Consider the following 24,364-nt stretch of genomic DNA (forward strand, 5'->3'; position numbering starts at 1 on the left):
AGAACAGTGATTGGAACACAGTGTTTAGCAAATGGTAGCTATTATTATTATGCATGTTTATATTTATGAGAAGACATATTTATATATGTTTATATGTATGGGAAGACATATTTATGAGAAGACAATTTTATGCTTTCATAAAATTCTCAAAGGGATCTATGACTCCCAAAAGGTTAAGAATCTCAGAAATGTAAGAACTATTCTTATCATAAACCCATTAAGTAACATATAATCCTCTCCCTGCTTATCCACATCCAAAGAGCCAACATGTTCTGGCTACTCAATTAGAATATCTGCTCACCACTTAGATATATGACCTAGCCCGACCATGCAGCATCTCACACAAACGATTTCAACAGCCACCTTCCTCAATCTCCTACTCTTACCACCATTTGATCTCTTAGTTCTCTTTGTCTCCAATCTTGCCCTGTTTCAATCATCTGGAATTGTGTTGTTTGTTTGGGTTTTTTAATCTTTCAAATCCTATCCAACCTTTCTCTCCTACTGCAAATCCTTCAGTGGCTCTCCATGACTTAGGCAAAACCTTTTTGCATAATATAGTTTCTGATCTGACCCTGTCCACCTCTCTTGACTTACGGTCTGCCTCTCCCTGTCTCCCACACTATGCTAGAGCTATCCTATGCCCACCCCTCTCCTGCCTCCATGCCTTGCAGGTGCTCTTCTCTATCTGGAATGCCCTTGCCTCTCTGGCAGCAAGTCTCAAACTCAAAGCCTTGCCTGAAATTTCCAGACAGACTTATGTTTATATGCTTTCTCTGTACTCACCTTGAATTTTAAAACAATATTTCCTTGTTTTGTGGTCATTTTTTTTTTCTCTCCAAAGACTGTGAGCTCCCTAAAGACAGGAATCAAATAGTTTCATCTTTCATCTTTGCTGCTGAGTTTACTTAGTATATGTTCAATAAATGTTTATTGGATAAGTGAATTAATAAATAAGTTTAAAAGTTAATAAAGTTTAATAAGTTGCCCACACTCCTATGTAACTGAAATAGCTAAATCTAGAGTCCAGTGTATTCACACTGTTTTTGGTCATAAAGAACAATAAAACCTCAAGTTTTCTTATCTTAATCAAAAGGTCAGGCACAGGGGCTCACGCCTATAATCCCAGCACTTTGGGAGGGCAAGGTAGGAAGACTGCTGGAGGCCAAGGCAAAAGGATTGCTTCAGCCCAGGAGTTTGAGATCAGCCTGAGCAACATAGGGAGACCCCGTCTCTATAAATTTTTTTTTAATTAGCCAAGTGTAGTGGCATGAAGCTGTAGTCCCAGCTACCTGGGAGGCTGAGGAGGGAGGGTCACCTGAGCTCTGGAGGTCAAAGCTGCAGTAAGCCATGATCATGCCACTGCACTCCAGCCTGGATGACAGAGCAAGAGCCTGTCTCAGAAAAAATTTTGACCAAAGAGCAATAGGCCCAGAACTTGGAAGTCCAAGGGGCATCTTTCAGAGTTTCAGTCCAAGGTGGACCCAGGGGGTCCAATGACAACATCACCATCGGTCTCTCTTTCTACCCCTCAGCCCTATTTTCTTCTCAGCTCTTCACCTTTATCCACTAAAGAGGATCCTTACCAGCAAGAGGCTTAGTTCATCCTTACAGCACCATGATTTTAGAAAAAAACAGAAAACAACTTCCTGCCCTAGCAACCATAGATTAATTCACTTGATGGCACTCTGATTGGCCTGCTTTGGTCTTAGTCTGCCCAATACACTAATTGTTGTAAGCAAGGAGATGGGGAGTCATGTTTGGCCAAGCCTTAACGACATGTCCACCTTTGTGGCCGGAGGACAAGCAAAGTAATGCAATTAGCAGTCCACTGGTGTCAGATGGGATGGAGGTACGGGGACAATGGATAGAGGTTTCTGGGAAGATAGAAGCTGTGTATCTTCACTCTACCCAATGCTCCCTTCATTACTCCATGGAGTTTTCTAGCCAATGATGGGCAGAAAAAGAGAAAACACTTATTTTTACTTCCATGGATACTTTAGGGAGGTGGCTGAAAGGAATCTTGGTCATTGTGCTCTACAGCCAGTTTTAGTTGTTTAAACGTGATTGATTTGTGGCCTCAGCTCTTTGGGGGAATAAACACATAACAATCCCATTTATTTCATTCACTACCTCTAGTTATATTGTATTAAATCTTCCTCACAGTGTAGCAGATACCTTATCAAGAACATAAACTGATCCAATTATTTTCTTGACACATCAGGCAATTGAAACTCAATTCGGTCTAGTTTAAGACTATGGTTCTGAATGTTCATTTCAAACTCCCAGGCTGTCCCAACTCGAATAAGGGGATTGTGAACTGCTGCTCTTCCTTCTTCTGTCTCTGGGCATTGTATGGTGGGAATGGGGAAAAGCATTGTATGGTGGGAATGGGGAAAACAGGGGAGGACATAAGCAGTACTAGCTCACTTCCTTTCCCCTCCCCTGCCTGGGTCTATCCTTGCAGGCAATTGAGAGTTAGGAAGAAGAGATGAGTTATCTGCTGGCAGAGGGTGAGGAGATGCCCTTGGTCTGCTCTGTTTGATGTGGTCCTCTCTGTGTTGATGACATGCATGGTTTTCTAGAGGTAATATTGAGCCTCATCCTGGTGCCTGCTGCCCCAGATGTCCCTGACCCCTCTAATCTCTCTCAATGATCCTTTATCTTGTGGGGCATCCATCCTCTTATCAGCTTTGGACATCTTTCTGTCCCCTGCCCCTTCCTTTAGCACTCTGCTACCTTGCATGAAGCCCTGAGAACCTCTGACATCCTCTTTAACATTCTCAAATGGTTGTGGAGAACTAGACTGGGTAGAAGATGCCTCATTTCTTCCTAGGCACAAGGCAATAGATGGAATGCTTGCATCCCCCAAAAATCCTTTGTTGAAGTCCTAATCCCCAATGTGGTGGTATAATGAGGTGGGGCCTTTACTAAGTGATTATGAATGGAATTTGTACCCTTATAAAAGAGACCCCACAGAACTGTCTTGCCCCTTCCACCACATGAAGACCCAGTGAGAAGACAGCCATCTATGATCCAGGAAGCAGACCTGCACAAGACACCAAATCTGCCATGATCTTGGACTTCCCAGCCTCCAGAACCATGAGGAATAGATTTCTGTTGTTTATAAACCACCCAGTCTATGGTATTTTTCTTACGGCAGTCTCAGAGGACCAAGACACACATTATCCACAGTCCCATCCCATCTCTCCATACTACTGGGGGCTACTCCAGCTAGCCTCATGATTTTAGAAATCTCCAGGTAGGAAGTCCTTGGGTGCATGCATGCTCCCAACCTGGAGCTGCCACTGATACACATTATGCCTTGTGCAGGCTGTAAAAGAGTACCTCATCTGAATGGACAAATTACCCTTTTCCCTTGGTTCTCAGCCCCTATTCTTGCCCTCAGCCAGCCATCTTAATGAACAGTAAAAATGCACAATCCTATGTTGTGGTCCCCCCCAGATTCCAGGATAGGCATGCCAAGTTCTCCCAAGAATCCCTTCATCTATCATGGCAGCCCAGGATTTGCCTACTGACTCGGAAGTTCCACAAGCATCCAGGGAGGGTGCCAATCTCCACTTCTTGCAAGCAACTCCCTCAGTGATTTTCTTGAAGCTTCATCTTCCTTCAATTTGATGGGACAGCTATTCTTATAGTGTGGTCATGGACTCCTGGGGGTCTTCAAGACCCTTTCAGGGGATTCACAAGGTTAAAATCATTTTCATAATAAAACATTTGCCTTTCTGTGTTGACTTTTGCACTAATGGTACAATAATGGTAGATGAAACTGCTAGTAGCTCAGCATGAATGAAGGCAGTGGTACCCAAATATACTCTTCACCACCACACACTAACCAGTAGGAAAAAAGAATTCCAGTTTCCATTAAGAATGCTCATGGCTATAATCCCAGAACTTTGGGAGGCTAAGGTGGGCAGATCACCTGAGGTCAGGAGTTTGAGACCAGCCTGGTCAACATGGCAGAAACCCCACCTCTATTAAAAAACAAAAATAAGCTGGGTGTGGTGGCACGTGTCTATAATCCCAGCTACTAGAAAGACTGAGGCAGGGGAATCACTTGAACCCAGGAGGTGGAGGTTGCAGTGAGCCAAGATTGTGCCACCGCACTCTAGCCTGAGTGACAAAGAGTCCGTCTTAAAAAAAAAAAAAGAATGCTTTGATGAAGTAGTAAAAATTATTAAATTTTGTAAATCTCAACCCTTTGAGATATATATATATATGTATACATACATACATATATTTTGATGGAGTATCACTCTGTTGCCAGGCTGGAGTGCAGTGGTGCGATCCCAGCTCACTACAACCTCCACCTTCCGGGTTCAAGATATTCTCCTGCCTCAGCCTCCTGAGTAGCTGGGACTACAGTGTGCACCACCATGCCCAGCTAATTTTTAAATTTTTCATAGAGATGGGTTTCACCATGTTGGCCAGGATGGTCTCGATCTCTTGACCTCATGATCTGTCCACCTCGGCGTCCTAAAGTGCTGGGATTACAGGTGTGAGTCACTGTACCTGGATGTATACATCTTAATAACAATATTCCTTGTGATGGAATGGGAAATATACATAAGGTACTTCTACTGCATGCAAAAGTATGATGGCTGTCCTAAGAAAAAAACACTTTGCAACTGAGTTGTAGGCTGAACTGGCCCTTTCTTTCACGGAACACCAATTTTACTTGAAACAATATCAAAAAAACAAATTATTGCTCTATCAACTTGAGAGTTTGGCAGCTATTTCCTTGAAAGTGTACAAAGAGAGCCTGTCACTTCCAAAAAAAAAGTAACTGACAGTATTGTTGTCACTTGAAAAAAACAATGGGTTTTCAAGCAGAAGTTAGAATTTTTCAAAATTTGCATCTGCAACCATAAGCTTGATAGCTTCCCATACTTAACACTTTTCTAATGACATCATAGGTGACAAACAGTATGGTTTCTGACTAGTGTAATGAAATGTATCAATTTAGAAAATCTGCATAATTCAAATAACTAATATTTCCAATTACCAATAGATGATGATAAAAAAATGGGTAAAAAGATCCATTCTGAGTACAAGAAAGACTAATGGATTTCAGGCCGGGCGCGGTGGCTCAAGCCTGTAATCCCAGCACTTTGGGAGGCCAAGACGGGCGGATCACGAGGTCAGGAGATCAAGACCATCCTGGCTAACACGGTGAAACCCCGTCTCTACTAAAAAATACAAAAAACTAGCCGGGCGAGGTGGCGGGCGCCTGTAGTCCCAGCTACTCGGCAGGAGAATGGAGTAAACCCGGGAGGCGGAGCTTGCAGTGAGCTGAGATCCGGCCACTGCACTCCAGCCTGGGCCACAGAGCTAGACTCCGTCTCAAAAAAAAAAAAAAAAAAAAAAAAAAGACCAATGGATTTCAATATATGAATAGCAAAGACCAGAAATGATTAACATGGTTTCAGATTCTACATTGCAATGCTTAAGAAATAACTATTTGTTAAGTTTTTCTGTAATATCAAAGAAGAATATCCACAGCTACATTAACAGCTATTAAAATATTCATTTTTTTCCAATTACACATTTGTGCAAGGTCAGTGTTTTTCATATTCTTCAATCAAAGTAAATACAACAGATAAAATGAACAAGCAGATATAAGAATCTAGCAATTTTGGATGAAAGTGGACAGTAGGGTTTTTTTGTTTTTTGTTTTGTTTTTGTTTTGTTTTTTTGTTTTTTTGAGATGGAGTTTAACTCTTGCTGCCCAGGCTGGAGTGCAATGGTGCCATCTTGGCTCACTGCAACCTCTGCTTCCTGAGTTCAAGCGATTCTCCTGCCTCAGACTCCCTGGGATTACAGGTGCATGCCACCGTGCCCGGCTAAGTTTTGTATTTTGGGTAGAGACGGGGTTTCACCAGTAAAGAGGTTTTTAACACTGTAAAACAATGCTGCTATTCTCATTAATTTTTTATTTGGAAAATACAGTTATTTACATTAAAATCTTATTTATGTTAACATGTAATGGGTTTATTTTTATTATTTTTAATTAAGTTAGTAAGTAAATATTTTTAAAGTTCTAGTTTTAATTTCTAATATTGTGAAGGTTCACAGGTGCTGTAAACAAAAGCTCCCTAGAGCTATCAGTAATTTTTAAACATGTAAAAGGGTCTTGTGACTAAAATATTTGAGAACTGTTGTGCTAGGAGGTGGAGAAGCACCCCTCCCATCCACTGTAGAAGGAAAAGGCTCAGACCCCAAATACGGCAGGACCTACTAGGCCTGTGACTAATTACCTAGACTTCCCACAACCTCTTTCCTCTTGATAAAGAACCAGTTCTACAGCTTTTAAGAAGTCCTGGGTGAATGTCTGACTCAGTCGTTTGTGGGTCTATTTAGAAGGTTGGATATTTGGAACCTTTGTTCAGTGTTAGTTGTCTTTTCCTGGAGCCAGGAACTTTCCCACTCATTACTGTAAAATAATCTTTAATGGTTTTGCAGTATTTTTTATTTCTTTGTGGGAGAGTAGTTATTCTGTCACAACATTGATTTGATCTTATTTTAAAATATTCATTACTGGCTGGGCGTGGTGGCTCACACCTGTAATCCCAGCACTTTGGGAGGCTGAGGCGGGCAGATCACAAGGTCAGGAGATGGAGACCATCTTGGCTAACATGGTGAAACCCTGTCTGTATTAAAAAATACAAAAAGTTATCCGGCATGGTGGCACTGTAGTCCTAGCTACCTGGGAGGCTGAGGCATGAGAATCACTTGAACCTGGGAGGCAGAGGTTGCAGTGAGCCGAGATCATGCCACTGCACTCCAGCCTGGGTGACAGAGCAAGACTCTATCTCAAAAAAAAAAAAAAAAAAAAAAAAAATTCATTATCACTTTGGTGTGACAATACAGAGAAGTCAGAAGATAAGGTGGTGTTTTGAGGAGAGCATGGGCTTTAGGGTAGAATCCCAACTTCACCATTTGCGGAGAAACTGTGGGCAAATTGTACAACTTTTCTAACCTCATTTTCCCATCTGTAAAATAGGATACAAATAACTGCCTTTCATGTTGCTCAGAGATAAGGTATATAATTCATCTCACACATGATAGCCAATAAAATGAACCATCATCATGATCATGATTATGACTATGATCATGATCATCATCATTATCTTAATGTAGGAGGTGGGAGTTCCTGTTGGAATCCTCTGAGATGAGCAACCTAACCCCTTTTTGGTGCTCTTACTAAGTTTTTAGATTTCTCTCCGAATTCCAGGCAACAGTATATCCACAGGATAAGATGAATTTCTATTATCCTTTTCCCCATTCTGTCCTGATAAAGAGGAAATGTTTCCATCATGATTGAAGGGCCCTTTTCCCTGAAAAGACTGTTTTTTCTTACTTCCAATTCCCCCCAAGACAAACACCGTCCTTTGAACTTCCCCCAACTCTAGACCATGGTGTGGGCCAAAATGGACCCCAAATAAACCACCACTGGGTACCATGTTTGGCCAGTAGTGGAAAAAATAAACAGCTGGTTGAATTTCATAAACTAAGATTGCTAAATAAAAAGCGATGTGAAGCTGCAAAGACTGTTCTCGTATTTTTCTTTATTTTTTTTTAGATAAGAGCTCCAGGAGGCGATTTTTATGGAACCATGCATGAAAATGGTGTGTTTCCTCATGCTGCTAAAATCGAAGCCCTGGGTCCCTTTCATAGCAGAGGGAGGCAGATTAATGTGTTGGGGGGATGTGGCTGCTGCCTCTCAGCAGCTGGCTCAATTACCTCTCTGGTTCAAGCTGTGCTTTGGGTCTTGAAACACAAGCCTGGTGGAATTTTAACCTTGCTGGAGGACTTTGTTCCTTCACTGAGGCTGCCTACTTTTAGCTTGAATATATCCTTTACTTCTCATAGACGGGTTTGCTGGAACCATGGGTGTGAGGGAATTACCCAGTGAGTGCCCTTTTAAAAATAAGGAAAGCAAATGAGATCATGAGGATAATAACAAATGAGAAGCTCTGGGAAGATAAATAAGACCCATTTGGTTTTTGGCGGAGCAAGATGGCCGAATAGGAACAGCTCCAGTCTCCAGCTCCCAGGGCGAGGGACACAGAAGACAGGTGATTTCTGCATTTTCAACTGAGGTACTGGGTTCATCTCACTAGGGATTGCCGGACAATCGGTGCTGGTCAGCAGCTGCAGCCCAACCAGCGAGAGCTGAAGCAGGGCAAGCCATCGCCTCACCTGGGAAGCACAAAGGGAAAGGGAATCCCTTTTCCTAGCTAAGGGAACTGAGACACACCACACCTGGAAAATCGGGTAATTCCCACCCCAATACTGCGCTTTACCAAGGGTCTTAGCAAACGGGGACACCAGGAGACTATATCCCACACCTGGCCGGGAGGGTCCCATGCCCACGGAGCCTCCCTCATTGCTAGCACAGCAGTCTGTGATCTAACTGCAAGGCAGCAGCAAGGCTGGGGGAGGGGCACCCGCCATTGCTGAGGCTTAAGTAGGTAAACAAAGCCGCTGGGAAGCTCGAACTGGGTGGAGCTCACAGCAGCTCAAAGAGGCCTGCCTGTCTCTGTAGACTCCACCTCTAGGGACAGGGCAGAGCTAAACAACAACAACAACAACAACAAAAGCAGCAGAAACCTCTGCAGATCAAACGACTCTGTCTGACAGCTTTGAAGAGAGCAGTGGATCTCACAACATGGAGGTTGAGATCTGAGAACGGACAGACTGCCTGCTCAAGTGGGTCCCTGACCCCTGAGTAGCCTAACTGGGAAACATCCCCCATTAGGGGCAGACCGACACCCCACACCTCACACGGTGGAGTACACCCCTGAGAGGAAGCTTCCAAAGCAAGAATCAGACCGGTACACTTGCTGTTCAGCAATATTCTATCTTCTGCAGCCTCTGCTGCTGATACCCAGGCAAACAGGGTCTGGAGAGGACCTCAAGCAATCTCCAACAGACCTACAGCTGAGGGTCCTGACTGTTAGAAGGAAAACTAACAAACAGGAAGGACACCCACACCAAAACCCCATCAGTACATCACTGTCATCAAAGACCAGAGGCAGATAAAACCACAAAGATGGGGAAAAAGCAGGGCAGAAAAGCTGGAAATTCAAAAAATAAGAGCGCATCTCCCCCTGCAAAGGAACGCAGCTCATGGCCAGCAACGGATCAAAGCTGGATGGAGAATGACTTTGACAAGATGAGAGAAGAAGGCTTCAGTCCATCAAACTTCTCAGAGCTTAAGGAGGAATTACGTACCCAGCGCAAAGAAACTAAAAATCTTGAAAAAAGAGTGGAAGAATTGATAACTAGAATAATTAATGCAGAGAAGGCCATAAACAAACTGACAGAGATGAAAACCATGACACGAGAAGTACGTGACAAATGCACAAGCTTCAGTAACTGACTCGATCAACTGGAAGAAAGAGTATCAGTGATTGAGGATCAAATGAATGAAATGAAGCGAGAAGAGAAATCTAAAGAAAAAAGAAGAAAAAGAAATGAACAAAGCCTGCAAGAAGTATGGGATTATGTAAAAAGACCAAATCTACATCTGATTGGAGTACCTGAAAGTGAGGGGGAAAATGGAACCAAGTTGGAAAACACTCTTCAGGATATCATCCAGGACAACTTCCCCAACCTACTAGGGCAGGCCAACATTCAAATTCAGGAAATACAGAGAACGCCACAAAGATACTCCTCCAGAAGAGCAACTCCAAGACACATAATTGCCAGATTCACCAAAGTTGAAATGAAGGAAAAAATCTTAAGGGCAGCCAGAGAGAAAGGTCGGGTTACCCACAAAGGGAAACCCATCAGACTAACAGCAGATTTCTCGGCAGAAACTCTACAAGCCAGAAGAGAGTGGGGGCCAATATTCAACATACTTAAAGAATTTTCAACCCAGAATTTCATATCCAGCCAAACTAAGTTTCATAAGTGAAGGAGAAATAAAATCCTTTACAGATAAGCAAATGCTTAGAGATTTTGTCACCACCAGGCCTGCCTTACAAGAGACCCTGAAGGAAGCCCTAAACATGGAAAGGAACAATCGGTACCAGCCATTGCAAAAACATGCCAAAATGTAAAGACCATCGAGGCTAGGAAGAAACTGCATCAACTAACGAGCAAAATAACCAGTTAATATCATAATGGCAGGATCAAGTTCACACATAACAATATTAACTTTAAATGTAAATGGACTAAATGCTCCAATTAAAAGACACAGACTGGCAAACTGGATAAAGAGTCAAGACCCATCAGTCTGCTGTATTCAGGAGACTCATCTCACATGCAGAGACATACATAGGCTCAAAATAAAGGGATGGAGGAAGATCTACCAAGCAAATGGAGAACAAAAGAAAGCAGGGGTTGCAATACTAGTCTCTGATAAAACAGACTTTAAACCATCAAAGATCAAAAGAGACAAAGAAGGCATTACATAATGGTAAAGGGATCAATTCAACAGGAAGAGCTAACTATCCTAAATATATATGCACCCAATACAGGAGCACCCAGATTCATAAAGCAAGTCCTTAGAGACTTACAAAGAGACTTAGACTCCCATACAATAATAATGGGAGACTTCAACACACCACTGTCAACATTAGACAGATCTACGAGACAGAAAGTTAACAAGGATATCCAGGAATTGAACTCATCTCTGCATCAAGCAGACCTAATAGACATCTACAGAACTCTCTACCCCAAATCAACAGAATACACATTCTACTCAGCACCACATCACACTTATTCCAAAATTGACCACATAATTGGAAGTAAAGCACTCCTTAGCAAATGTACAAGACTGGAAATTATAACAAACTGTCTTTCAGACCACAGTGCAACCAAACTAGAACTCAGGACTAAGAAACTCAATGAAAACCACTCAACTACATGGAAACTGAATAATCTGCTCCTGAATGACTACTGTGTACATAACAAAATGAAGGCAGAAATAAAGATGTTCTTTGAAACCAGTGAGAACAAAGATACAACATAACAGAATCTCTGGGACACATTTAAAACAGTGTGTAGAGGGAAATTTATAGCAATAAATGCCCACAAGAGAAAGCTGGAAAGATCTAAAATGGACACTCTAACATCACAATTAAAAGAACTAGAGAAGCAAGAGCAAACACATTCAAAAGCTAGCAGAAGGCAAGAAATAATTAAGATCAGAGCAGAACTGAAGGAGATAGAGACACAAAAAACCCTCCAAAAAATCAATGAATCCAGGAGTTGGTTTTTTGAAAAGATCAACAAAATTGATAGACCGCTAGCAAGACTAATAAAGAAGAAAAGAGAGAAGAATCAAATAGACGCAATAAAAAATGATAAAGGGGATATCACCACCGACCCCACAGAAATACAAACTACCATCAGAGAATACTATAAACACCTCTACGCAAATCAACTAGAAAATCTAGAAGAAATGGATAATTTCCTGGACACTTACACTCTCCCAAGACTGAACCGGGAAGAAGCTGAATCCCTGAATAGACCAATAGCAGGCTCTGAAATTGAGGCAATAATTAATAGCCTATCAACCAAAAAAAGTCCAGGACCAGATGGATTTACAGCTGAATTCTACCAGAGGTACAAGGAGGAGCTGGTACCATTCCTTCTGAAACTATTCCAATCAATAGAAAAAGAGGGAATCCTCCCTAACTCATTTTATGAGGCCAACATCATCCTGATACCAAAGCCTGACAGAGACACAACAAGAAAAGAGAATTTTAGACCAATATCCCTGATGAACATCGATGCAAAAATCCTCAATAAAATACTGGCAAACCAGATCCAGCAGCACTTCAAAAAGCTTATCCACCATGATCAAGTGGGCTTCATCCCTGGGATGCAAGGCTGGTTCAACATACGCAAATCAATAAACGTAATCCAGCATATAAACAGAACCAAAGACAAAAACCACATGATTATCTCAATAGATGCAGAAAAGGCCTTTGACAAAATTCAACAGCCCTTCATGCTAAAAGCGCTCAATAAATTTGGTATTGATGGAATGTATCTCAAAATAATAAGAGCTATTCATGACAAACCCACAGCCAATATCATACTGAATGGGCAAAAAATGGAAAAATTCGCTTTGAAAACTGGCACAAGACAGGATGCTCTCTCTCACCACTCCTATTCAACATAGTGTTGGAAGTTCTGGCTAGGGCAATCAGGCAAGAGAAAGAAATAAAGGGTATTCAGTTAGGAAAAGAAGAAGTCAAATTGTCCCTGTTTGCAGATGACATGATTGTATATTTAGAAAACCCCATTGTCTAGCCCAAAATCTCCTTAAGCTGATAAGAAACTTCAGCAAAGTCTCAGGATACAAAATTAATGTGCAAAAATCACAAGCATTCTTATACACCAGTAACAGACAGACAGACAGTCAAATCATGAATGAACTTCCATTCACAATTGCTTCAAAGAGAATAAAATACCTAGGAATCCAACTTACAAGGGATGTAAAGGACCTCTTCAAGGAGAACTACAAACCACTGCTCAGTGAAATCAAAGAGGACACAAACAAATGGAAGAACCATGCTCATGGATAGGAAGAATCAATGTCATGAAAATGGCCATACTGCCCAAGGTTATTTATAGATTCAATGCCATACCCATCAAGCTACCAATGAGTTTCTTCACAGAATTGGAAAAAACTGCTTTAAAGTTCATATGGAACCAAAAAAGAGCCTGCATTGCCAAGACAATCCTAAGTCCAAAGAACAAAGCTGGAGGCATCACGCTACCTGACTTCAAGCTATACTACAAGGCTACAATAACCAAAACAGCATGGTACTGGTACCAAAACACAGATATAGACCAATGGAACAGAACAGAGTCCTCAGAAATAATACTACACATCTACAGCCACCTGATCTTTGACAAACCTGAGAAAAACAAGAAATGGGGAAAGGATTCCCTATTTAATAAATGGTGCTGGGGAAAATTGGCTAGCCATAAGTAGAAAGCTGAAACTGGATCCTTTCCTTACTCCTTATACGAAGATTAATTCAAGATGGATTAGAGACTTAAATGTTAGACCTAATACCATAAAAACCCTAGAAGAAAACCTAGGTAATACCATTCAGGTCATAGGCATCGGCAAGGACTTCATGTCTAAAACACCAAAACCAACGGCAACAAAAGCCAAAATTGACAAATGGGATCTAATTAAACTAAAGAGCTTCTGCACAGCAAAAGAAACTACCATCAGAGTGAACAGGCAACTTACGGAATGGGAGAAAATTTTTGCAATCTACTCATCTGACAAAGGGCTAATATTCAGAATCTACAAAGAACTCAAACAAATTTACAAGAAAAAAACAAACACCCCCATCAAAAAGTGGGCAAAGGATATGAACAGACATTTCTCAAAAGAAGACATTCATACAGCCAAGAGACACATGAAAAAATGCTCATCATCACTCGCCATCAGAGAAATGCAAATCAAAACCACAATGAGATACCATCTCACACCAGTTAGAATGGCAATCATTAAAAAGTCAGGAAACAACAGGTGGAGAGGATGTGGAGAAATAGGAACACTTTTACACTGTTGGTGGGATTATAAACTAGTTCGACCATTATGGAAAACAGTATGGCGATTCCTCAAGGATCTAGAGCTAGAAGTACCATATGACCCAGCCATCCCATTACTGGGTATATACCCAAAGGATTGTAAATCATGCTGCTATAAAGACACATGCACACGTATGTTTATTGTGGCACTATTCACAATAGCAAAGACTTGGAATCAACCCAAATGTCCATCAGTGACAGTCTGGATTAAGAAAATGTGGCACATATACACCATGGAATACTATGCAGCCATAAAAAAGGATGAGTTTGTGTCCTTTGTAGGGACATGGATGCAGCTGGAAACCATCATTCTCAGCAAAGTATTGCAAGAACAGAAAACCAAACACCGCATGTTCTCATTCATAGGTGGGAACTGAACAATGAGATCACTTGGACTCGGGAAGGGGAACATCACACACTGGGGCCTATCATGGGGAGGGGGGAGTGGGGAGGGATTACATTGGGAGTTATACTTGATGCAAATGACGAGTTGATGGGTGCAGCACACCAACATGGCACAAGTATACATATGTAACAAACCTGCATGTTATGCACATGTACCCTAGAACTTAAAGTATAATAATAATTTTTTTTTAAAAAGACCCATTTGGGGAAAGGATATTAGTAATATGCACTTTTGTTCTAAAGAAGCATTTTGGTAGGAGAGGCAACTTGTCCAAAGAGCTTGGTCAGAAATCATCTGAGAGCAGGTAACAGAAACCCACTCAGATTCATTCAAGTAAAATGCGTATTTAATATGGGGCATTAGATATACCTCATGATCCCAAATGCATATAGGACAGCTGAGAATTAAGAGGTTTAGATCTCTATGGCTAAGTGTAGGGTCCTAATCCCTGGTTGCCTGGCTTCAAATTCTGGATGTATCACTTATACTACATGACCTTGGACAAACTACTCATCACTCTGTGATCCATTTCTTCTCTCTGTAAAGCAGGGAAAATAAGAGAACTTACATCTTAGAATTGTTGTAAAGTGAGTATATATATGTTAAGTGTGCAAAATGTGCCTGAAACATATTAATCTCTTCATAAATGTTAGCTATCAAAACTTTCATAATAGCTATCTTACTTCAGACCAACTTTCCCACTAAGAACAAATAGAAAACCTGTATGAAATTTTTAAAAATAATTTTAGGCCAGGCTCAGTGACTCAAGCCTGTAATCCCAGCATTTTGGGAGGCTGACGCAGATGGATCACTTGAGGTCAGTAGTTCGAGACCAGCCTGACCAAAATGGTGAAATCCCGTCTCTACTATAAATATAAAAATTAGCTGGGTATGGTGGCACACACCTGTAATCCCAGCTACTAGAGAGGCTAAGGCAGGAGAATCACTTGAACCTGGAAGATGGAGTATGCAGTGAGCCATGATCCTGCCACTGCACTCCAACCTGGGTGACAGAGCAAGACTCCATCTCAAAAACAAAAAATAAAAAATAAAAATAATTTTAAAGACATTGGAGAACTGCCAAGGCTGGGAGGACTTAAGAGCCTAAGATCACAGAGAGAAGGGAAGCAAAGAGCTGTGAACCTGACATTCTGTGTTGCTTTTCCCCACAAGGCATCTGCTAGTTGACAAGGATTACCTTAGATACCCAGAATGTGGACAGAAGAGATTGAAAGGTGAAGAGTTGAGCATCTCTATTGGCACACTTATGGAGCTAAAGGGGACAAAAATTGGAGTTTAGGGTCAAGAAAAAGGAACCATAATGTTTACTCAGTGTTTTCAGGTGGAACTTTCAAGGGTTATAATCTAGAAATATGGATTAACTAGAAATGCAACAACCCTCATAAAGACTGATGCCCAGTTTTGAATCTGTTCATTCATTGACTTAATTAAGGTGAGTCAATCTGCCTTTACCTAGTTACTTGCCAGAAGCAAAAGTTAATAATGTTTGGAGGAAGATAACATAATCAACAGCCTGATATATAATATCTCATATTAAATCTAAAATTACCAGGTTCACCTGCAGATAAGACAAAATGTCCAACAACCATGAGGAAGAGAAAGCCAGACAGTATACAGAAACCAATAGAAAATAAAGATACTGGAGTTAAAATAGACTTTAAAATAACTGTCATAAGTGTATTAAAGAAATTAGATGGTGGTATGGTAATTTTCAGCATAGAATATAGAACTATTGAAAATGATCATACAAAAATTCCAGAACTGAAAAATACAATATCCAAAATAAAAATACTTGACATACGAAGTTATCATTAGATTAGAAAGAGCTGAGATAGGATTAGTGAACTGAAAAATTTGTCAGAAGAAAACATCTGGACTAAAGCATGGAGTGACAAAAGAATGGAAAATATGGACAAGAACCTAAGAAACATGTGGGACAGAGTGAAAGTTTGAACAAATAAGTAGTTGGAGCCCCAGAAGAACAAGAGGTATAGAATGGGGGAGAAACAATGTATGAAGAGATAGAGGCTGAAAATTTTCCCAAACTGATCTGTTTTTCCAAAACAGATCAATAGAATGGGGGAGAAATGATGTATGAAGAGATAGAGGCAGAAAAATTTCCAAAACTGATCTGCATCATAGATTCAAGAAGTTTTATGAACTCCAAAGATAATTAATGGAACAGAAATCACACATAGGTACATGGTAGTGAAACTACTCAAAAATCAAAGAAGAACATATCATCTTAAAGTCAACTGAAAACAATACATATTACCTTTAAAGAAGAAATACTAATTTGATATGATTCAAAAAAAATGGGGGGTTAACTATAACTAGGCGGCCGTGTGGGGTTGCTTATGGCTGTAATCCCATCACTTTGGGAGGGCAAGGTGAGTGGATCATCTGATGCCAGGAGTTTGAGACCAGCCTGGTCAACATGGTGAAATCCTGTCTCTACTGAAAATACAAAGATTAGCCAGGTGTGGTGGCAGGTGCCTGTAATCCCAGCTACTTGGAAGGGTGAGGCAGGATAATCTCTTGAACCTGGGAGGCAGAGGTTGCAGCGAGCTAAGAGCGTGCCACTGCACTCCAGCCTGGATGATGGAACGGGACTCTGTCACACACGCACACAAAGAAAGGAAGAAGATAAGTGAGTGATATCTTTAAAGTGATGAAAGGTAGTAGTTATGACTCACACTTCTGTACCCACTGACAATAACCTTTAAAATAAAAGTAAAATGAAGACATTTACAGACAAGTAAAATATGAGAGAATTCATAATCAGCAGATGCTTCCTAAAAAAATACTAAAGGGAGTTCTTGAGGCTGAAAGTAAATGATACACTGTGAAAGCATGGAAATACAGGAAAGAACAAAGATTAATGGAAAGCATAAATATGTGGGTATATCCACATTAATATTGAATATTTATAAAACAGCAATATTAATATCTATGTGGTTTAAAATATTTTTAAAATTAAAACATATGAGGGTAGTAAATGAAGTATTCATGTTCCTTGAATTGTCCAGGAATTGGCAAATTTTATTCACTGGTATTAGGCTTGGCTGAGTCTATCTGTGCAGTTGTCTTCAGGGCAATCACTGAAAAGAATAGTAACAATAGGTAAAACCTTGTTCATGGTAGATGGAATTATTAAAATACATAATTAATCCAAAATAAGGCAAAAAATGTACAAAAGGGAACATAGAACAGATGAAATAAAGAGAAAACAATTAGCAAAATAACAAAATTAACCCAAATATACAGATAATTCCATGATTTGCAAAAAGACTTAATATTCCAATTTAAAGCCAAAGATTGTCAAACTGGATAAAAAATGAAATAAAACCATATTCTTTTTACAACATACACTTTAAATACTAAGATACAGAAAATTGAAAGTAATAGGATAAAAGAAAGTATACCATGTAATGCCAACCAGAAGAAAGCTGTATAGTTATATTAACATCAGATAAAGTAGACTTTAAGGCAAGAAGAATTATAAGAGATAAAGAGAAGTGTTTTAAGATGATTAAAAGGTCAATCCACAGGAAAGTGGAAATATTCTAAGTTTATATGAACCTATTAACAACACCTCAAAATACATGAAGCAATAAAGACAGAGTTAAAAAGAGAAACAGACAAATCCAGAAGCATAGTTGGAGATTTTAACATATCTTTCTCAGTAACTGATAGAACAAGCAGGCAAAAAAGTCAGCATGATTATAAAACATGGCCTAGTTGATATATATAGAGCACTACACCTGACAACTGCAGAATACAGACTGTTTCCAAGTGCACATGGACATTTACCAAAATTGACCATGTACTGGGCCTTAAAGCAAATCTCAACACGTTTTAAGGGATTGCAATAAACATGTTTTCTGACCACAGTGGAATTGAGCTTGAAATAAATAACAATGGACCACTACAGTGTCTCTAAATATTTGGAAATTAAGCAATATACTTCCAAATAATCAACAATAAAATCACATTGGAAACCAGAAAGTTTTTAGAATGGAATGGTTATGAAAATATGACATATCAAAACCTGTGGTCACAGCTAAAGCAGTGCTTAAAGAATATGTATAGTTTAAAATGCATATGTTGGAAAAGAAGAAAGGCTGCAATTCAATTATTTAAGTATCTCTTAGGAAGTTAGAAAAATATCCAGCAAGTAAAACCTATAGAAGGTAGAAGGAAAAAGGTAATATATATAAAAGTAGAAATTAATAACATTGAAAACAAATGTACAATAAAGAAAATCAACAAAACCAAAAGTTATTTTTTGAAATGACTCATAACATCAATAAATCACTTGCAAAAGAAGAATAAAAACAGGAAAATAAAAAACGACACAGATTTTAGAAATAAAAAGGAAATATTATTATAGGTCCTATGGGTATTAAGAATAAATTAGAGACTGTTAGAAACAACATAAGTCTATTTTTAAATTTGGAAATTTAAAGAAAATGAATAAATCCCTAGGAAATCAAACCTTAACAAAACCGACACATGAGAGATGAGAAATCAGAAAAGCATTCTATCTATAAAAGAAAATTTAAAAGTCTTTCTATACGACCTCTTGGGAAAACTTTTTGCAGTACTGTAAAGCTGAATGTATTCACACACCCTAAAATCCTGCAGTCTCACTTCTAGAAATATATACTCAGCATAAAGGAAAGTATATGGACACCAAAAGACAGGTACAAGAATAAACATAGCAGCATCATTCTTAGTAGCAAATGAGAACAATCCAAACATATATCAGCAACCAAATAAGTAAATGAAAAATGGTAAATTGATTCAATAGAACACTATATAGCAATGAAAGTGAATGAACTATTTCTACATGCAATAAAATGGATAATCATAAACATAATATTGAGGGAAAGAAGCCAGATGCAGAAGAATATATATGATGTGACTACATTTATGTAAAGTTCAAAAATTGGCAAATTAATATGGGATACTTGTCACCTTTGAGAAGGATGGAGGGAGTGGTTATTGTAAGGGTGTGTAAGAGATGCTGGCAATGTTCTGTTTTGATCCAGTTGGCTGTTACATGGATGTATTTATTCTATGATTATGCATTTTAATATATGTATATTATACTTCAATAAGAGTTTTATTTTTAAAAAATTAGCTATTATTACTTTGGTTGTTATAAGAAACTATGAAGGAAAGCTGTCAGGAGCCAAAGCAACTTGGGTGGGTCCATACCATAATCCTACTACCTTAGACTCTCCCGCAATTATTTGTGGAGCCTGGAACAAGTGTACAAACGGAGGCCCAAATACCATCTATAAAAATACTTTAAAGTTATCATTCAGGCTAAGAGACTGTTCACTAAAATATGTCTTTACCCACCTACTTAGGCAAATATACTTTTATAATACCCTGGAAGGCCAAGTTTGAATTTAGAATTCTCAGTTTCAGAGCTGTAAAATGATGGCCTGGAGAGGGGCAGTTCCCTAGCCCCAGCCCATGGCCCTCTCTTCCCAGTTCTGGCTCTCTGCAATGGGCCTCACTTGCATTTGTGTGGATATGCCATCCTGCACGTGCAAGCTCCTTCGCATCCCCAGCAAACTGCTGCCCTGTGGCCACCCCTTGGGTCCAGGGACACATAAACCAGCAGTGTGACCCAGCCTGGAGAAGAGATATCCGAAGCAGCAGCCTGCACAAGCTCTAGGAACAGATTCAGGGACATTTGGGCAGGGAATACGGGGTCACGGATGACAAGAGCATGGTGTGAAAGGGTGGAGTGCAGGCCCCAAGTGGACATGTCCTTAGCCTCAAAGAGTCCTTGCTCTGGGTGGAAGGACACAGGAAATGGAGGGTCAGAGCAGACCAAGGGGCAGGGTCTTTTGCCCAATTTCAAAGGAAATTCTGCATTGTCTTTTAAAAAGTCAACGATGCACTTTCGGCCATTAGGAAAAGAAAGAGACAGAGGGAGACAAAGAGAGATTTTTAAGTAGAATGGGTGAATTCCACTCAGTGAACATATGTCCTGTACTAAGTGTGATATGAAAGCTAAAAACCTCCATCAGAATATATCCTTATCATGAATGTGGGGTTTGTGTGTGTGTGTTTTTTCTCACAATGGTATCCCTAGAGCCTGGTGCCTTGAAAATCTCAATAAATATTTTACTAATAAATCACTCCCTGATAACTGTTCCCTCAGTTATCAGATGCCCCCTGCTTCTCACAGCATGTGCATCTTGCTGATGCTGGTGTTCAAAGCACGTGTATTTTGAAAAATATTGAAAAAGGAATGAAGCCTGGCCCGCCCAATGGTCCTCTCTAGCACATTACAGAGATTGGCCTTTGGAGCTGAAAGCTGGACAGAATCTCAGTGATCCTGTAGGCCAGGGTGTCAGAGCATCCAAGCACCCCAGAAGCTGAATGTGAATGTCTGAATAAGGGCAAATGTTCATTTTTTTGAGGAGATGCACATAGCTTTCATGAAAATTTCAAAAGTGTCTATGACTCCCAAAATGTCAAGAGTTCTCGGTGAATCCTCTTATTTTATAGATGATGGGTCTATGGCACAGAGAGGTGAACTCAAGTTCACTCTGAGCTCTATTCAAATCTACTGATGCCTGAAGCTTCCTTCCACCACCTTATAGCAGAACTCATGCCCTCCATTAGGGTGGGATGGGGGAGACTGTGAAGCTCTCCTTTGCAAGGGCTCTCAAATTTAGCCACGTGTTAGAGTCATCTCGATTTCTGGTATAGAAGGTGATTTTAATGTGTAGCCAGGGTCAAAACCCACTGGGTTAGAATATTTCACTAAAAAGTGTGTAATGGGGGTTGTGGGATGGAGTTTGAGTGCCAAACTCTGCTCCGAGTCTCCTAGCCCAGAATGCTGACTACAACAGTCTGAAGTTTACAAGGAAACAGATCTAAATGAAAAGCAAGTTCCACTTTGTTAGTGGATGGGCAGGCACTCAATGACCTCATCACCACTCATGACCTCATCCCTGGTACCCAGAGCTGGACCACTTGACTTCAGCTGGGAAACTGAAGTAGGGTTTCCCATTTCTTTCCCTCCAAAAAGATAGCATAGCTGGTAGTATGTAACGCACCTGGCTTACCTAGGCATGCACAGGTGAAGATGCTGGCACAAAGGTATGGGGAGAATGGCTGGGCCTGTGGGGTAGAGCTGCCTCACCTCCATCACACACATGGCTACATGATCTCTTACTTTACCAACTGTACAGAAGAGAAATAGAAGGAAAAGGGGGTTGCCTAAGTCACATCCCAGACCTTCTTTGATGGTGGGGGAAGGGTAGGAAAGTCCTGAGTTTCTACAGGAAGGATAGAGTGGTCTTGACCATAGCAACCTTACTCACTAATGAAATGTAGTCTAATCAATATCTCAAGTTCATTAGATTAGCAATTCATCTCCTATTAGATGAGAGATGAGGAGGAAGTGGAAATTGGAAAGGAAAGAGAGTGGCCTGGCATGAGAGTGAGAAGAACATGTCACTTCAACTGCAAAGAGACAATTACAATGCAGTAATGAGAGTTAAGGTTGGGATTTCCTGGAGCCATAGTGGAAAGATCTACTAACCTCATGAGGCTAAGAGTTAGTGGACAGTTTTGTGGAGGAGGCGACACCTTCAGTTGAATCCTAAAGAGTGGAAGTTTTCCAGACAGATAGGGGAAGGGAAATGAATTTTCACACATATTATGGCATATAGGTTCTAGTAGCATGGCATTTGAAAGGACTGTAAGAATTGACTATGACTAGAATATAGATTGCGCAAAGAAGGTATATTTGTAATGGGTTATTAAAATATAAGAGGCATATCAACCATTCAGTGAGTATTGTTTAGGATGAATAAATTACTTAGCTGGCCTCCAAATTAAAGACATTCTTAATTTTCTTGATTTGGAAAAATTCTAATTTTGACTTGTTTCTCTTTATTCACTAGAATCTGGGTATTTTTTAAGGATAGGATTGCATTGAATTTGACTCAGTAAGAGCCACGAATACAGCATCTGACTTCTTACAAATTCTGAATTCATGTATTAAATAAGCTTTCTGGGCTTGAACCTCCATAGGAGAATCTCAGAATGACTAAAAGTTAACAAATTGGCCCTGAATAGACACAGCATCAGAAGTGAGGATGTCTTGTGCAGTTACAGACAAAGTGTTTTGGGATCAACTGTTGATTCAAACACTGGCCAAGGTCCCTTAGGGAGAAGTGTAAGGTGTTTAGAGCCAGGCAGGCCTGGGTTTCACTCTTAGCTCAACCATTATCAACCGAATGCATATAGGCAGGTCACATTGCCACTCTAAGCCTTGATATCCATATTAATGATGTGGAAGTGATATCTATTTCAATGAATTGTTAAGAGGATAATCTGAAAAAATGTGAACAAACTGTCTTGGCCAAGACTATTTTTATCGTAAGGAACAGGAAAGCACTTAAACTAATTCAACTGAAATCAAGGAATAAGAAATGAAATATAGCATCCTCAGGAGAGAAACCAGGAACCAAATTGTTGGAATCCAGGCACATGTGCCATCTCCCAGGAGCTACTGAATCTTTCTTACAACATCCTGTGTATTTCTCTGTGTACATTTTCCCTTCTCTACGCTGTGCGTACTGATCTCAGCTTTCTTCGGTTCCCTTCTACCTCTCACTATTTCCCACTCTGGACTTTTCTACACTCCAGCCTTTCCACAGGAAGTCCACTGGGTTAGTTTTTCTGTGTCCTAGTGCCATGTTTCTGGGAGAAGAACTGGATCAACTGAGCTTAGATACAGTGTTCACCCATGGTCCAGTGATTCGTGACCAGGATGTGAGACTGGACAAATGGCACAAACATGGCTACAGGCCCACCCTTTCAGCCCTGTATGGGGATGATTCCTAGAGAGAGAGCCTGCAGGAGAGCAGACAACCCAAAACATATGAGCTACAAGCACCTAGCACAAGTAGGAGCACAACAAATATTAGCTTCCATGCCTCCCCACTCTCCTAATTCTAGCAGAGCAGGTTTCCATGAGGAGCCCATACACAAGCACGATTGTTCTATATTCTTACCTTTGCTTGGGCTATACCTCTTATTAAGAATATCCTAATTCCACCCAAGTACTAACGAGGCCTGACCCTGCTTAGCTTCCGAGATCAGACTTGATCAGGCACGTCCAGGGTGGATGAAAATCCTTACTTTGAAAATAAAGTTCTCTCCAAAGAATTTCATCTGAATGAGAATGGTGATCTATCTTCAAATTCCACTGAAATCAAATGGAAATCTGGAAAGGATTTGACGAAACGTTCAAGTCAAATGCAGAAGAAAGACAGCAGAAAGAGACAGCATGAAGAACCAGAGAGCTTCTTTACCTGGTTTATTGACCATTCTGATACAGGTGCTGATGGGTTAGGAGAGGTCATTGAAGATGACATTTGGCCAAAACCATTACTGTACTACTTGGTTCCTGATATGGATGACGAAGAAGAAGGAGCAGAAGATGATGATGATGAAGAAGACAAGGAAGGATTAGAAGATATTGATGAGGAAGGGGGTGAGGATGAAGGTGAAGAAGATGATGAAGGAAAGGAAGGAGAGGAGGATGAAGGAGAAGATGACTAATAGAACACTGATAGATTCCAACTTTCCTTTTTTAAAAATTTTCTCCTGTCCCTGGGAGCAAGTTGCAGTTTTGTTGTTGTTGTTGTTGTTTTCCCGCTTGTGCTCAGTCACCCTGTTCTTGAGTTCTCTTTCCTCAACTTATTTTGGGGGAAATACCTTGAGCAGAATACAATGGGAAGTCTCTACCCCTTTCTGCTTGAAATTCATTTTTATTGCTTACTATCTGAATGAAAACTGTATGGAATCAACACCACAGAGCTCTGCGGGAAAAAAACCCCTGCTCCCTTCGCTCTGCTGGAAGCTGGAGGGTGCTAGGCCCCTGTGTAGTAGTGCGTATAATTCTAGCTTTTTTCCTCCCTTCTCTGTTTGTTGGGCTCAGAGAATACACTGTGTCTCTATGTGAATATGGACAGGTAGCATTTACCAACATATATCTGTCTACTTTCTCTTGTTTAAAAAAAGAAAAAGAAACTTTAGAAAGTGGGGTTATAGAAGGTCAGCAAAGGGTGGGTTTGAGATGTTTGGGTGAGTTAAGCGGGCATTTTGACAACATGGCTTCTCCTTTGGCATGTTTCATTGTGATATTTGACAGATATCCTTGCAGTTTAAGATGACACTTTTAAAATAAATTATCTCCTGATGGTGACTTGAGCCCTGCCACTCAGTGGGAGAATCAGCAGAACTTGTAGGATCTTATTTGGAGTTGACATCCTCTATTGAAATGTTGTTTCTGTTTAT

At 40.3% G+C, this 24,364-nt stretch overlaps 1 protein-coding gene across 1 annotated transcript; it reads left to right on the plus strand.

Moving 5' to 3' along the window:
- The first annotated feature begins 1,779 nt into the window (after positions 1 to 1,779).
- LOC111538798 (protein SET-like) lies at positions 1,780 to 23,626 on the plus strand. The gene is made up of 2 exons (XM_023206420.1): positions 1,780 to 1,811; positions 23,185 to 23,626. Exons 1-2 carry the CDS (start codon positions 1,780 to 1,782, stop codon positions 23,624 to 23,626), a joined length of 474 nt encoding a protein of 157 aa, XP_023062188.1.
- Positions 23,627 to 24,364: the final 738 nt, after the last annotated feature.

This window comes from Piliocolobus tephrosceles, chromosome 10, assembly GCF_002776525.5.
Source record: "Piliocolobus tephrosceles isolate RC106 chromosome 10, ASM277652v3, whole genome shotgun sequence".
Taxonomy (NCBI): Eukaryota; Metazoa; Chordata; class Mammalia; order Primates; family Cercopithecidae; genus Piliocolobus; species Piliocolobus tephrosceles.

Excerpts from the sequence above, each read along its gene's own strand:
- LOC111538798 (XM_023206420.1), top strand. The coding sequence starts at position 1,780 with ATGTCCACCTTTGTGGCCGGAGGACAAGCAAA. Across the intron at positions 1,812-23,184 it reads GTGGCCGGAGGACAAGCAAA|GGTGGATGAAAATCCTTACT; the intron begins GTAATGCAATTA and ends AGGCACGTCCAG.